General features: G+C 46.0%; 1 protein-coding gene across 4 annotated transcripts in view; it reads left to right on the top strand.

Moving 5' to 3' along the window:
* LOC139566517 (voltage-gated inwardly rectifying potassium channel KCNH7-like) overlaps window positions 1–11,661 on the top strand; it is a 97,984-nt gene that overhangs the window by 50,257 nt on the left and 36,066 nt on the right. For all 4 annotated transcript variants that reach the window (XM_071387816.1, XM_071387817.1, XM_071387818.1 and 1 more), the window contains 2 exons: window positions 5,628–6,053; window positions 11,287–11,525. In XM_071387816.1, the coding sequence (XP_071243917.1) occupies window positions 5,628–6,053; window positions 11,287–11,525 (665 nt within the window). The remainder of the gene's footprint in view (window positions 1–5,627; window positions 6,054–11,286; window positions 11,526–11,661) is intronic.

An 11,661-nucleotide genomic window follows, 5' to 3' on the forward strand; every position in this document is an offset into this window, starting at 1 on the left:
GGTGTGTGTGTGTGTGTGTGTGTGTGTGTGTGTGTGTGTGTGTGTGTGTGTGTGTGTGTGTGTGTGTGTGTGTGTGTGTGTGTGTGTGTGTGTGTGTGTGTGTGTGTGTGTGTGTGTGTGTGTGTGTGTGTGTGTGTGTCATACATCTCAATAGTGGGTTGCAGCTTGTATTTTCCAACCGGATCTTACTATTTGTTGTGATTATTTATATAGTTCAGGGATGGGAAACTCCAATCCTCAAGGGGCCTGATTGGTGTCACACCTTTCCCCCATCCCTAAAAAACACAGCTGATTAAACTAATTGCATTCTAAACTGAAGATCACGATTAGTTGACTATTGGAGTCAGGTGTGTTAGCTGAGGCTGGGGCAAAACTGTGACACCAATCAGGCCCCCAAGGAATGGAGTTGCCATCCCTGATATAGTTCATATTGGATATACCTACTGCAGTGGAACATTGTTGTTATACAGCAGGCCTATGTCAGATAGAGTTATAGTTGATTATCTAGACTCATAACAGCCTCTTGTTTCTCTTTCCTGGTTGTACGTTTGGTTAGCACCCATCTGCTGCTTACTATTGAACAGATTACATTGAACATGTTTTTTCCTTTCACCATCTCATTCTCAGTCATTTGATCAAACTAGACAGTTGGATTGTATTTGCTTGTTTCTTTAGTATTTATATATTTCTCTGAATGTGACACCCCGAGCTCCTGTTCCCTGTTTGTCCCCTGTTGTCTGAATGTGACACCCCGAGCTGCTGTTCCCTGTTTGTCCCCTGTTGTCTGGATGTGACACCCCGAGCTGCTGTTCCCTGTTTGTCCCCTGTTGTCTGAATGTGACACCCCGAGCTGCTGTTCCCTGTTTCTCCCCTGTTGTTTGGATGTGACACCCCGAGCTGCTGTTCCCTGTTTGTCCCCTGTTGTCTGAATGTGACACCCCGAGCTGCTGTTCCCTGTTCCTCCCCTGTTGTCTGAATGTGACACCCCGAGCTGCTGTTCCCTGTTTGTCCCCTGTTGTCTGAATGTGACACCCCGAGCTGCTGTTCCCTGTTTGTCCCCTGTTGTCTGAATGTGACACCCCGAGCTGCTGTTCCCTGTTCCTCCCCTGTTGTCTGAATGTGACACCCCAAGCTGCTGTTCCCTGTTTCTCCCCTGTTGTTTGGATGTGACACCCCGAGCTGCTGTTCCCTGTTCCTCCCCTGTTGTCTGAATGTGACACCCCAAGCTGCTGTTCCCTGTTTGTCCCCTGTTGTCTGGATGTGACACCCCGAGCTGCTGTTCCCTGTTTGTCCCCTGTTGTCTGGATGTGACACCCCGAGCTGCTGTTCCCTGTTCCTCCCCTGTTGTCTGGATGTGACACCCCGAGCTGCTGTTCCCTGTTCCTCCCCTGTTGTCTGAATGTGACACCCCAAGCTGCTGTTCCCTGTTTGTCCCCTGTTGTCTGGATGTGACACCCCGAGCTGCTGTTCCCTGTTCCTCCCCTGTTGTCTGAATGTGACGCCCCGAGCTGCTGTTCCCTGTTTGTCCCCTTTTGTCTGAATGTGACGCCCCGAGCTGCTGTTCCCTGTTCCTCCCCTGTTGTCTGAATGTGACGCCCCGAGCTCCGGTTCCCTGTTTGTCCCCTGTTGTCTGAATGTGACGCCCCGAGCTGCTGTTCCCTGTTTGTCCCCTGTTGTCTGAATGTGACACCCCAAGCTGCTGTTCCCTGTTTGTCCCCTGTTGTCTGAATGTGACGCCCCGAGCTGCTGTTCCCTGTTCTTCCCCTGTTGTCTGAATGTGACGCCCCGAGCTCCGGTTCCCTGTTTGTCCCCTGTTGTCTGAATGTGACGCCCCGAGCTGCTGTTCCCTGTTCCTCCCCTGTTGTCTGAATGTGACGCCCCGAGCTCCGGGTTCCCTGTTTGTCCCCTGTTGTCTGAATGTGACGCCCCGAGCTCCGGTTCCCTGTTTGTCCCCTGTTGTCTGAATGTGACACCCCAAGCTGCTGTTCCCTGTTTGTCCCCTGTTGTCTGGATGTGACGCCCCGAGCTGCTGTTCCCTGTTCCTCCCCTGTTGTCTGGATGTGACACCCCGAGCTGCTGTTCCCTGTTCCTCCCCTGTTGTCTGGATGTGACACCCCGAGCTCCTGTTCCATGTTCCTCCCCTGTTGTCTGGATGTGACACCCCGAGCTGCTGTTCCCTGTTCCTCCCCTGTTGTCTGGATGTGACACCCCGAGCTCCTGTTCCATGTTCCTCCCCTGTTGTCTGGATGTGACACCCCGAGCTCCTGTTCCATGTTCCTCCCCTGTTGTCTGGATGTGACACCCCGAGCTCCTGTTCCATGTTCCTCCCCTGTTGTCTGAATGTGACACCCCGAGCTCCTGTTCCCTGTTCCTCCCCTGTTGTCTGGATGTGACACCCCGAGCTCCTGTTCCCTGTTCCTCCCTTGATGTCTGGCTGTGAGGCTCACACTGTTCCAGGCGATGTCTGGAGACCAAGTCTCTCCAGAGTTTGTGTAGAGAGACGTGCTCTAGGCTGCAGAATAAACACAGAACTCGACACAGAACTCAACCAGACTAAACAGATGGATGATTGACATGAGTCTGTGCTGTAGATTGATAATGCATGCTGATGCTCTATATAAAACAACGTGTTTGATACTTAATGTTCGCTCAATGAGGTTTAATTTCTCCAGGTTTTGATGAGTTTGCTTCAGTTTTCCCAGTCGTTATGTCATGAATTTGCTTCAGTTTTGCCAATTTTTTATTTATTGTCAACAATGCATGTTGTGGGTCACATGTCAAAGCAGCACTGGCCAAGACAGGAAATGACACTCTGGTATTCCAAATCCTCCAACAATACAAACAAAGGTGCATCAAATTATTATGTCTGAATAATTTATTTAGTAACAGATCAGGGGGAACGACGTGCTCAACTGAGCTCTCATTCTGCAAATTGACTCCTCCCTAGGCTTGCCAGCAGGCTCAGAGACAGTTTACCTATGTAACCATATGGCTCAAATTAGATGTTGCCACTAACCACAGATATCGGATCAGATTACCCAACCCAGAATTGATTAACGGGATCACTTTAACTATGCATTCATGTACATACTACCTCAATTGGGCCGACCAACCAGTGCTCCTGCACATTGGCTAACTGGGCTATCTGCATTATGTCCCGCCACCCACCACCCACCACCCGCCAACCCCTCTTTTACGCTACTGCTACTCTCTGTTCATCATATATGCATAGTCACTTTAACCATATCTACATGTACATACTACCTCAATCAGCCTGACTAACCGGTGTCTGTATGTAGCCTCGCTACTTTTATAGCCTCGCTACTGTATATAGCCTGTCTTTTTACTGTTGTTTTATTTCTTTACTTACCTATTGTTCACCTAATACCTTTTTTGCACTATTGGTTAGAGCCTGTAAGTAAGCATTTCACTGTAAGGTTACCTGAATACCTGTTATATTCGGCGCACGTGACAAATAAACTTTGATTTGATTTGATATAGGTCTAGAAACATCTGACCCTGGATCAGAGATTAGGTACTCCTTTTACCAACTCCTTACAAATGCAGCAGCCCAGTAGGCCACATCGACTAATCTATCCACATGGTATGTGATTCTGCCTGATTTAGGTGGTACGTCATCAAGAGTCACAAAACAACACGTTTGTTCAAAAAGAGGTTTCTCATGACAATCACTGCATTGTGCTTCTTTTCCACTTTGAGCAAAGGGCAGTTTGATGAAATAAATAAAACTGCCTGTAGCCTACTTACCAAAACTTTGAATGAAGATAACTACTGTAGCTGGACATGAATAATGAAAAGCTTTTTCTCTCTCTGCCCTTTATTTGGTGATTTGCTTTAAAGGGTGTGATATAGTGGAGGGTTGTTCTATTGACCTGTAATCAGACAGGGGAGGGGACAGAAGACATCTAATAACCAATTTCATTATAATCACTTAATCCCTCCGCCCTTCGTCCCACTCAATCACAGGCGTTGCCGAGGCGATCCCTGCCAGGATGCGGCTAGGAGTAGGCCTAGATGGTGGAGGAAATAATTGGAAATAGTGGAAATAATTACTTGAATGGGGATTCCCATTCTAGTAATTCTAGTTCTATGGCGAAGGCGACCAAAATGGAGCCCTAATTCCATTTCCAAGGCTCTATTTCAGCTCGCTCTTCTCTCCATCTACAATAATTACTTCTCTGCCCTTGGGTGAAGCACTTTACCTTTCTCTCTCCTCTCCTCTCCCTCTCGCCACAGTGATAATCAGCCATGAGAAGCAGAGACAGAAATGTCTTCCCTGGCATTGAAGTGTCAAGCTGCAGAATGAATGATTATATCCCACCCCTTCCTACCACGATAATCACCTTAGTATCATTGAGACTATTATCTGCTCTGTGATATTGATGTTAAAAGTTATCCAGGGACAGGCCATACAGTAACTGGAATATTTGGGATATTGATGCAATTCAACATTCCTTAAATAGTGTTTTTCCGGGCCTCCCGGGTGGCGCAGTGGTCTAGGGCACTGCATCGCAGTGCTAGCTGCGCCACCAGAGTCTCTGGGTTCGCGCCCAGGCTCTGTCGCAGCCGGCCGCGACCGGGAGGTCCGTGGGGCGACGCACAATTGGCATAGCGTCGTCCGGGTTAGGGAGGGTTTGGCCGGTAGGGATATCCTTGTCTCATCGCACTCCAGCGACTCCTGTGGCGGGCCGGGCGCAGTGCGCGCTAACCAAGGGGGCCAGGTACACGGTGTTTCCTCCGACACATTGGTGCGGCTGGCTTCCGGGTTGGAGGCGCGCTGTGTTAAGAAGCAGTGCGGCTTGGTTGGGTTGTGCTTCGGAGGACGCATGGCTTTCGACCTTCGTCTCTCCCGAGCCCGTACGGGAGTTGTAGCGATGAGACAAGATAGTAATTACTAGCGATTGGATACCACGAAAATTGGGGAGAAAATGGGATAAAAAAATTATTATAATAATTTTACAAAAAAATAGTGTTTTTCCTATGTAGAAGCCCCTACAAGGACATTCCCGTCATATTACTTGTTTGCAATTTGCTGGCTAATACAGTAAGATACTAAACTAACATGTACTTCTTTAAGTATGTGTATGTGGCTAATGGGTATTGTAGTTCTGGAAGGATGGTTAAGACACTGTTCTTCCATCAATATTTCCACGTGACTGATATCCTCTTGGGAGTTCAGCGGTGTTTAGTGTCCAGTGATCGACTCATAAAGAATGAATAGTATGCCTGAGGAGGTTAAGCGACCTGTATATAAATGTATAGTTATCCTCCCTACAGCCAAGCACAAGGGGCAAGCTGATGATGTTAACCTTTGTGTATTTTCATCCATATAATTAACTTATTAATGTTATATATACATGTACAGTATGTATCCATAATAGCCTACATATGTAGTTTTAAATAGTGTTATAGAATATTTGAATGCAACATTAGCATCGTGGCTTTTGCAGTAGGCCCCTATACAATATTACCTCCCACTGACTTTAGCTTGAATTTCAAAGTATTTCCTTAGGATTCATTCGCTCTTCTAATACATTGATCCAAGCCACCATTTTCTTAATGTCTTCACTTTACTTCCTCTTAACTCCTCCCTCCTTCCTCCTCAGGTGCTATCCCTGGGCGCAGATGTGCTTCCCGAGTACAAGCTCCAGACACCGCGCATGGACAAGTTAACCATCCTCCACTACAGCCCCTTCAAAGCGGTGTGGGACTGGCTCATCCTGCTGCTGGTCATCTACACGGCCATCTTCACGCCCTACTCCGCCGCCTTCCTCCTCAACGACCTAGAGGAGCAGAAGAGGAGGGAGTGCGGCTACTCGTGCTCGCCGCTCAACGTGGTCGACCTCATGGTGGACATCATGTTCATCGTGGACATATTGATCAACTTCAGGACAACCTATGTGAATCTCAATGAGGAGGTGGTCAGCCACCCGGCGAAGATAGCCATCCACTACTTCAAGGGCTGGTTCCTCATCGACATGGTGGCTGCCATCCCCTTTGATCTGCTCATCTTCGGCTCGGGATCAGATGAAGTAAGGGAAAACGCTTAGACTCTTTTTACACTACTAAGCCAAGCTGAAACTGAGTCAAACCGAGCTGTACTGTGCTGTGTTGGCCTGGTTACATATCCACCATAGTTACGGGAACAGTGCTTGAAAGAGCCATTTGCGTCGGCCTAATCGAGTGAATCTGGCATTAGTCACTTAGCCGCTTACTCACAGACACGTGTCACTAGGCCTCGTGTCCAAGATGACATGGTGCTCCTGTAGTTTTCCCTCATTCTCTGAAATGTTTGAATTAAAGTCGCTTAGTCACTTACTCACAGGCACACGTCAGACAACCTCAGGGTACTCGTCGCCATGACGGTGCCCCTGTAGGTTTCGCTAGTCAGACGCCTCTCGTTTTCACATCTGATTGGATCTCAGTCTGTAGCTATGGCAGATTGCCTCGGGCGTCCTAAAACTGTTGAACGGCGTCTGCCTCTCAAATAGCTATGAGTGCTAAACTGCAGTTTGTTGTTGTTGGTTTGTCTGTGTTGCTTTTGGCTCCCATCGGGTGGAACAGTAGCTTTCCAAGTTCTCAACTCCAGAAAAGGAGAAAGGGAAAGACAGAGCAAGAAAGATGCAGGTTAAAAGAAAGATTGTTGAACTGCAGTGAGAGGGAGAGAGGAAGAGAGAGGGACGATTTATGTACTCTGATTACACCCGCAGGATGTCAATATCTCAGCCGAGCAGCGACTGCTAAGTGTGTCCCTTGCTGGCACATCACAGAGCGGGACAGAACAGGGTACATGATGTTCCAGAAAAAAAGATGTATCCTGCAAAATGATGACAAGTGAGCATGTGTAGGGAGCAGTGGTGTGTCAGAGCCGTGATTTGTCAAGTCATTATTTACCATCAGGTGTCTTGTACCAGAGAGTTACCCTCAGTCTGGGGTTGTCAGTGAATGGCAGGAAGAGGAAGAGGAACAGACAGACGAGTGGTGACATGCCACAGCGTGTGTCCATGTAATATAGCGTCTCTCACTTTTCAAGAAATAAGCAGCAGAGGCTACATTTTATGATAACACGTGCAGGTATTTGTGTAAGTCCTGCAGCAACAACCAATTAAGAAAATTGACGTCCAAATTGAATTTGTTGATAATTTGAACGAGGTGTGTCAGTGCTGGGCTGAAACAAAAGCATGCATACCCAGACAGTAGTTCTCCAGGACCCGGATTCGTGCCAGAGTTGATCACGCGTAAATGCAACGTAATTCCCTTTTTATGGGCTTTTCTCTCTATGCGTAGTCTTACTTTAAATTGAAACATGAGAATAGCATGCTATTCACCCACTATTTGTTTGAGGTGGAGCTAGAATAAATGAAGGTGTGGAGGAGGTGTCTACAGAATCTGACCTTTACCTAATCCCCTCATAATTCCACCACCTTTACGCGCAATGAAACCATGAATAACGTCTAGCGAATTTACAGGTTCCAAGTGGAAAATGCATCTACTTCATTTTTTTCTGATTGAAATAATACCGTTCTCCATGCACTGTCGCTTACAACTTGATAGGATCTATTGATAAGAGCTAGGTCAATGAGTAATCCGTTTGGAGAAGGGGATCGTAAATACACATAGCAATTGTTTTAGATGATTTTTCCTTATGATCCCTGCAGACGAATGTGAAACCAGCCATATGGAAGCAAACTGAAAATCATATTAACATGGAATGTATATGATTTTTCCACAGTGAAATAGGATATAAATAGCTGTGCCGTTATTCAGAATTGTTATTGTGTGCCCTCATAATTTGCATGGATGAAATTTGGAGACCCAAGCTATAGGCTTCTGTAGGGCTGGACCTGCCGAGTTGATGCATGCGCTTTATAATGTTTTGATTATATGCCCAGGCTTTTCTCTGTTTTATTTTCCAGTTAGTATCATGATAAATATAAGCCACTATCAGGAGCCGCAGTCAGTAATACCCATATGGATTTATTTTTGCATCATTCATTTTCTTAAGGGTCGCTAGCATTAGTGGATCATATCTGGCTAACGTTGTGCAATAATTTGGGACATGTAGCCTATTTGAATCATTATGGAACTCAGACCTCACGTAGCAGGTTAAACCTGGAGCCTGGCGCACGGTTCACGGCGACTGGACCGTTGTCATACACTTCCACGATTAGTGAGAATTAGGGTATATTTATACGCAAAAAGTAACCCATTTTTCCTTCTTCCGATATTTCAAGGATTGAACTTGAATATGACAGCTTTCAGGATGAATCAAACCACTGTGTTTTTATGCATCAATATCCAGTATTTAGTGCGTAGACTCTCCCCCCAAAAATGTATGATTCATATGATTTCCTAACCCTAAAATGTGCCGAAATAATCTACAAGATTATTTTTATATCTAGTTGGTGCTGAAATGGAGAACAATATGTAGAGATGGATTTCTTTCATTGATCCCCACATTCTGAACCCGTTCTCTTAATGTATTCTATTGAGTTTGTTGACAATTGTAATTAAAACCTTATTTAAAGAGATACATGTACTGAAAACCCCATTGAATGAAAACTCCATGAGAAAATTTGTTGGCCAGCAAGTGGGAGGGTTTTCAGCGGTTGAATTAAATGTATACAGTGTGCAAGGTAGCCACACCTGCAGAGCGTGTTACGCAACTAAATGAGGTACATCTGTATACCAAATACTGATGAGTGCATAGGAAAGGTGTGCGTGATTGGCTATGAAAAGCCAACAGACATTTACTACTGAGGTGCTGACCTGTTGCACCCCTGACAACCACTGTGATTATTATTATTTGACCCTGCTGGTCATCAATGAACATTTGAACATCTTGGCCATGTTCTGTTATAATCTCCACCTGGCACAGCCAGAAGAGGACTGGCCACCCCTCATAGCCTGGTTCCTCTCTAGGTTTCTTCCTAGGTTCTGGCCTTTCTAGGGAGTTTTTCCTAGCCAACGTGCTTCTACACATGCATTGTTTGCTGTTTGGGATTTTAGGCTGGGTTTCTGTACAGCACTGTGACATCAGCTGACGTAAGAAGGGCTTTATAAATACATTTGATTGATTGATTGCGTAGGAAAGGCATAAATTCCTAAATCGGTATTGGGCCCCAGGAACGTAGATAGAAAACCCTGTTGTAGCCACAAGCCTATGGGATCATGTCTTCTATTTCAGACAGTGGTTGAACACAAGCCATCACGTGCCGTCTGCCTATCAGGGGTTGTGTAGAGTGGACAGGCCAACACAGATGACTAGCAAACCCCATCCCCGGATTTACCATCAGGGTTGTTGGGGAGAAGCTTTAGCTCTCCACTCTTCAACTCACAACTCGCACCCCTTTTCATCACTCTGCACATCCAACGTTCCAGTCAAGATCAACAGTTGGGACAAATTCTAAAAACCTGGAAAGAATTTCTGATTGATTTAGGACATGCCCTGTCTGTCTGAGACTGATTTCTCTTCCCGGTTGAGAAGTACACTCTTAGAAAAAAGTGTTGTCCCCATAGGAGAACCCTTTTTGGTTCCAGGGTTCTACATGGAACCCAAAAGGGTTCTACCTGGAGCCAAAAAGTGTTCTTCAAAGCGTTCTCCTTAGGGGACTGTAATGAACACGATGGGAGACAGAGAGCTGGTTTCACGCGCTGGGCACAGCAGGTTTTTATTGTAAAGGACCACAGGAGGAGGCAAGTAGTTGGGTCCAGGAGCAGGCAGAAGGTCATACACAGGGGGTCCAAAAAGGCAACAGTACAGACAGGGAAAAGTCTAATAACGTCGTCCGGGAGATCAGGCAATAGGTTGATAACAGGAAATCCGATAGGCTAAAGTACAGGCAGGGAATAGGCAAAAGGCGTTGTTAGTGAGGCAGGCAAAGGCTATCATACACGGGAGGAGTAAATTACAGGAAAACCAGCGCTGCCAATAGAAGTGTGTCACAAAACAAACAATACCTCACAATGATGGGGTGCAAAGAACTGAACTAAATAGTGTGTGATAATGACATACAGGTGTGTGAACAGGTGATCAGAATTCAGGTGATTGGGATCTGGAGAGTGAGCTGCATTCAGGGGATCTACGTGTTTGAGAGTGTGAGCAGGAAGCAGACGTTACAAGAACAGCCAAAGAACCCTTTTAGGTTCTCCATAACACCTTTTTTCTCTAAGAGTAAAGGAGACGAAAGCTACTGTAAATGATTGCAGTGATTTAGGGGGAAGATTTGGGCGGATGGGCCGGTCGGTTTGTAATGGAGCTTTCAGAGCCTCAGCAGCAGCATCCGTGTCCCTCACCAGAGCATATTTACCTGTGACAGAGTCGAGTCAGTGTTGCGCCATAAATCAGACCCCCTTCTATGAGACAAGGAACCATAGTCACTGTCAAATTGAGTCTCATGTGTAAACGGGAGAAGCACCCTGTAAATAAATGTGTACAGGTGCAGAGAGCTGAGTGACTGTAGAGGACGAGAAACAGTAGTAGTAATGACATCCCTCAGGATATTACTATAATCGTCAGTCCTGATGAGACGAGGAACAAACTATTAGCGTTTCCCTAAGACTCACTTATGCTGTTTGCAGACTGTGCGACACTAATAAATCAGCTCTTATCTCATGGCAGGCCGTGGTCGTTTTTTTTTTTTTTTTGTCACCGTGTTAATTTAGCTGGGCAGGAATTGAGATGGAGAGATGCCAGGATTAAGGCTGTTTAAATGAAACTGAACAGAAGGAGGGGTGGGAGGACAGGAGAGGCGTGGTGTTTGCTTTCATGCTGCCTGGCTGGAAGACTTGGACGTTCACTGTCAAAAGCTCAGTTATTTTAGATTTGTTTTTATTGTTCTTTAAAAACATATTTTTTCTGCAGTCGTCTTAGTATCAGTATGTAGGCTTGATAAATCCCCCTCACCCCTCATTTTAGAATGACGGAAATACGTTATGTTATATTTATATTATTGCCCCTGCTCTCTGCTGGTTTAGACAGCAGTTTATTTTTTGCAGAGTTCCCTTCCATTGACACGCTGTCATGCTCAGTGATTTAGAAACTGGAATAAGAAACTGGATCGTGGTCATTTAGCCAAGCTTGATTGTAACAGTACTATCTTAACCCTAACTCCTTACCTTTGATCTGACCTTAAGGTTACCCCTAATCACAACAAATTGCTGCCTGTTGTGGTGCATCCAATTAAAAAATAACTTGCCTGCACTGTACTGCAACACTCAAACCCCCAGCCAATCACAGCTCTGTTTACTTCTATGTCCCCTCAGACCACCACTCTGATTGGCCTGCTGAAGACCGCCCGGTTGCTCCGACTAGTTCGCGTGGCCCGTAAGCTGGACCGATATTCAGAGTACGGCGCCGCCGTCCTTATGCTCCTCATGTGCATCTTCGCCCTCATTGCCCATTGGCTGGCCTGCATCTGGTACGCCATCGGCAATGTGGAGAAGCCCTATCTGGAGCACAAGATTGGCTGGCTGGATAACCTGGGCGTGTCCATTGGAAAGAGGTACTAGGCAAGCTAAAATATACTGAATTACTGAATATCGTAAAAACATGTACCATGGACTAGTGCCTCAATGTACCCAATACTATTTACTGTATCACATGACTCTTTAATAACGATGCAGTTAAATGATAGGAAA

Source organism: Salvelinus alpinus, chromosome 38 (genome assembly GCF_045679555.1).
Source record: "Salvelinus alpinus chromosome 38, SLU_Salpinus.1, whole genome shotgun sequence".
In the NCBI taxonomy this organism is placed as follows: Eukaryota; Metazoa; Chordata; class Actinopteri; order Salmoniformes; family Salmonidae; genus Salvelinus; species Salvelinus alpinus.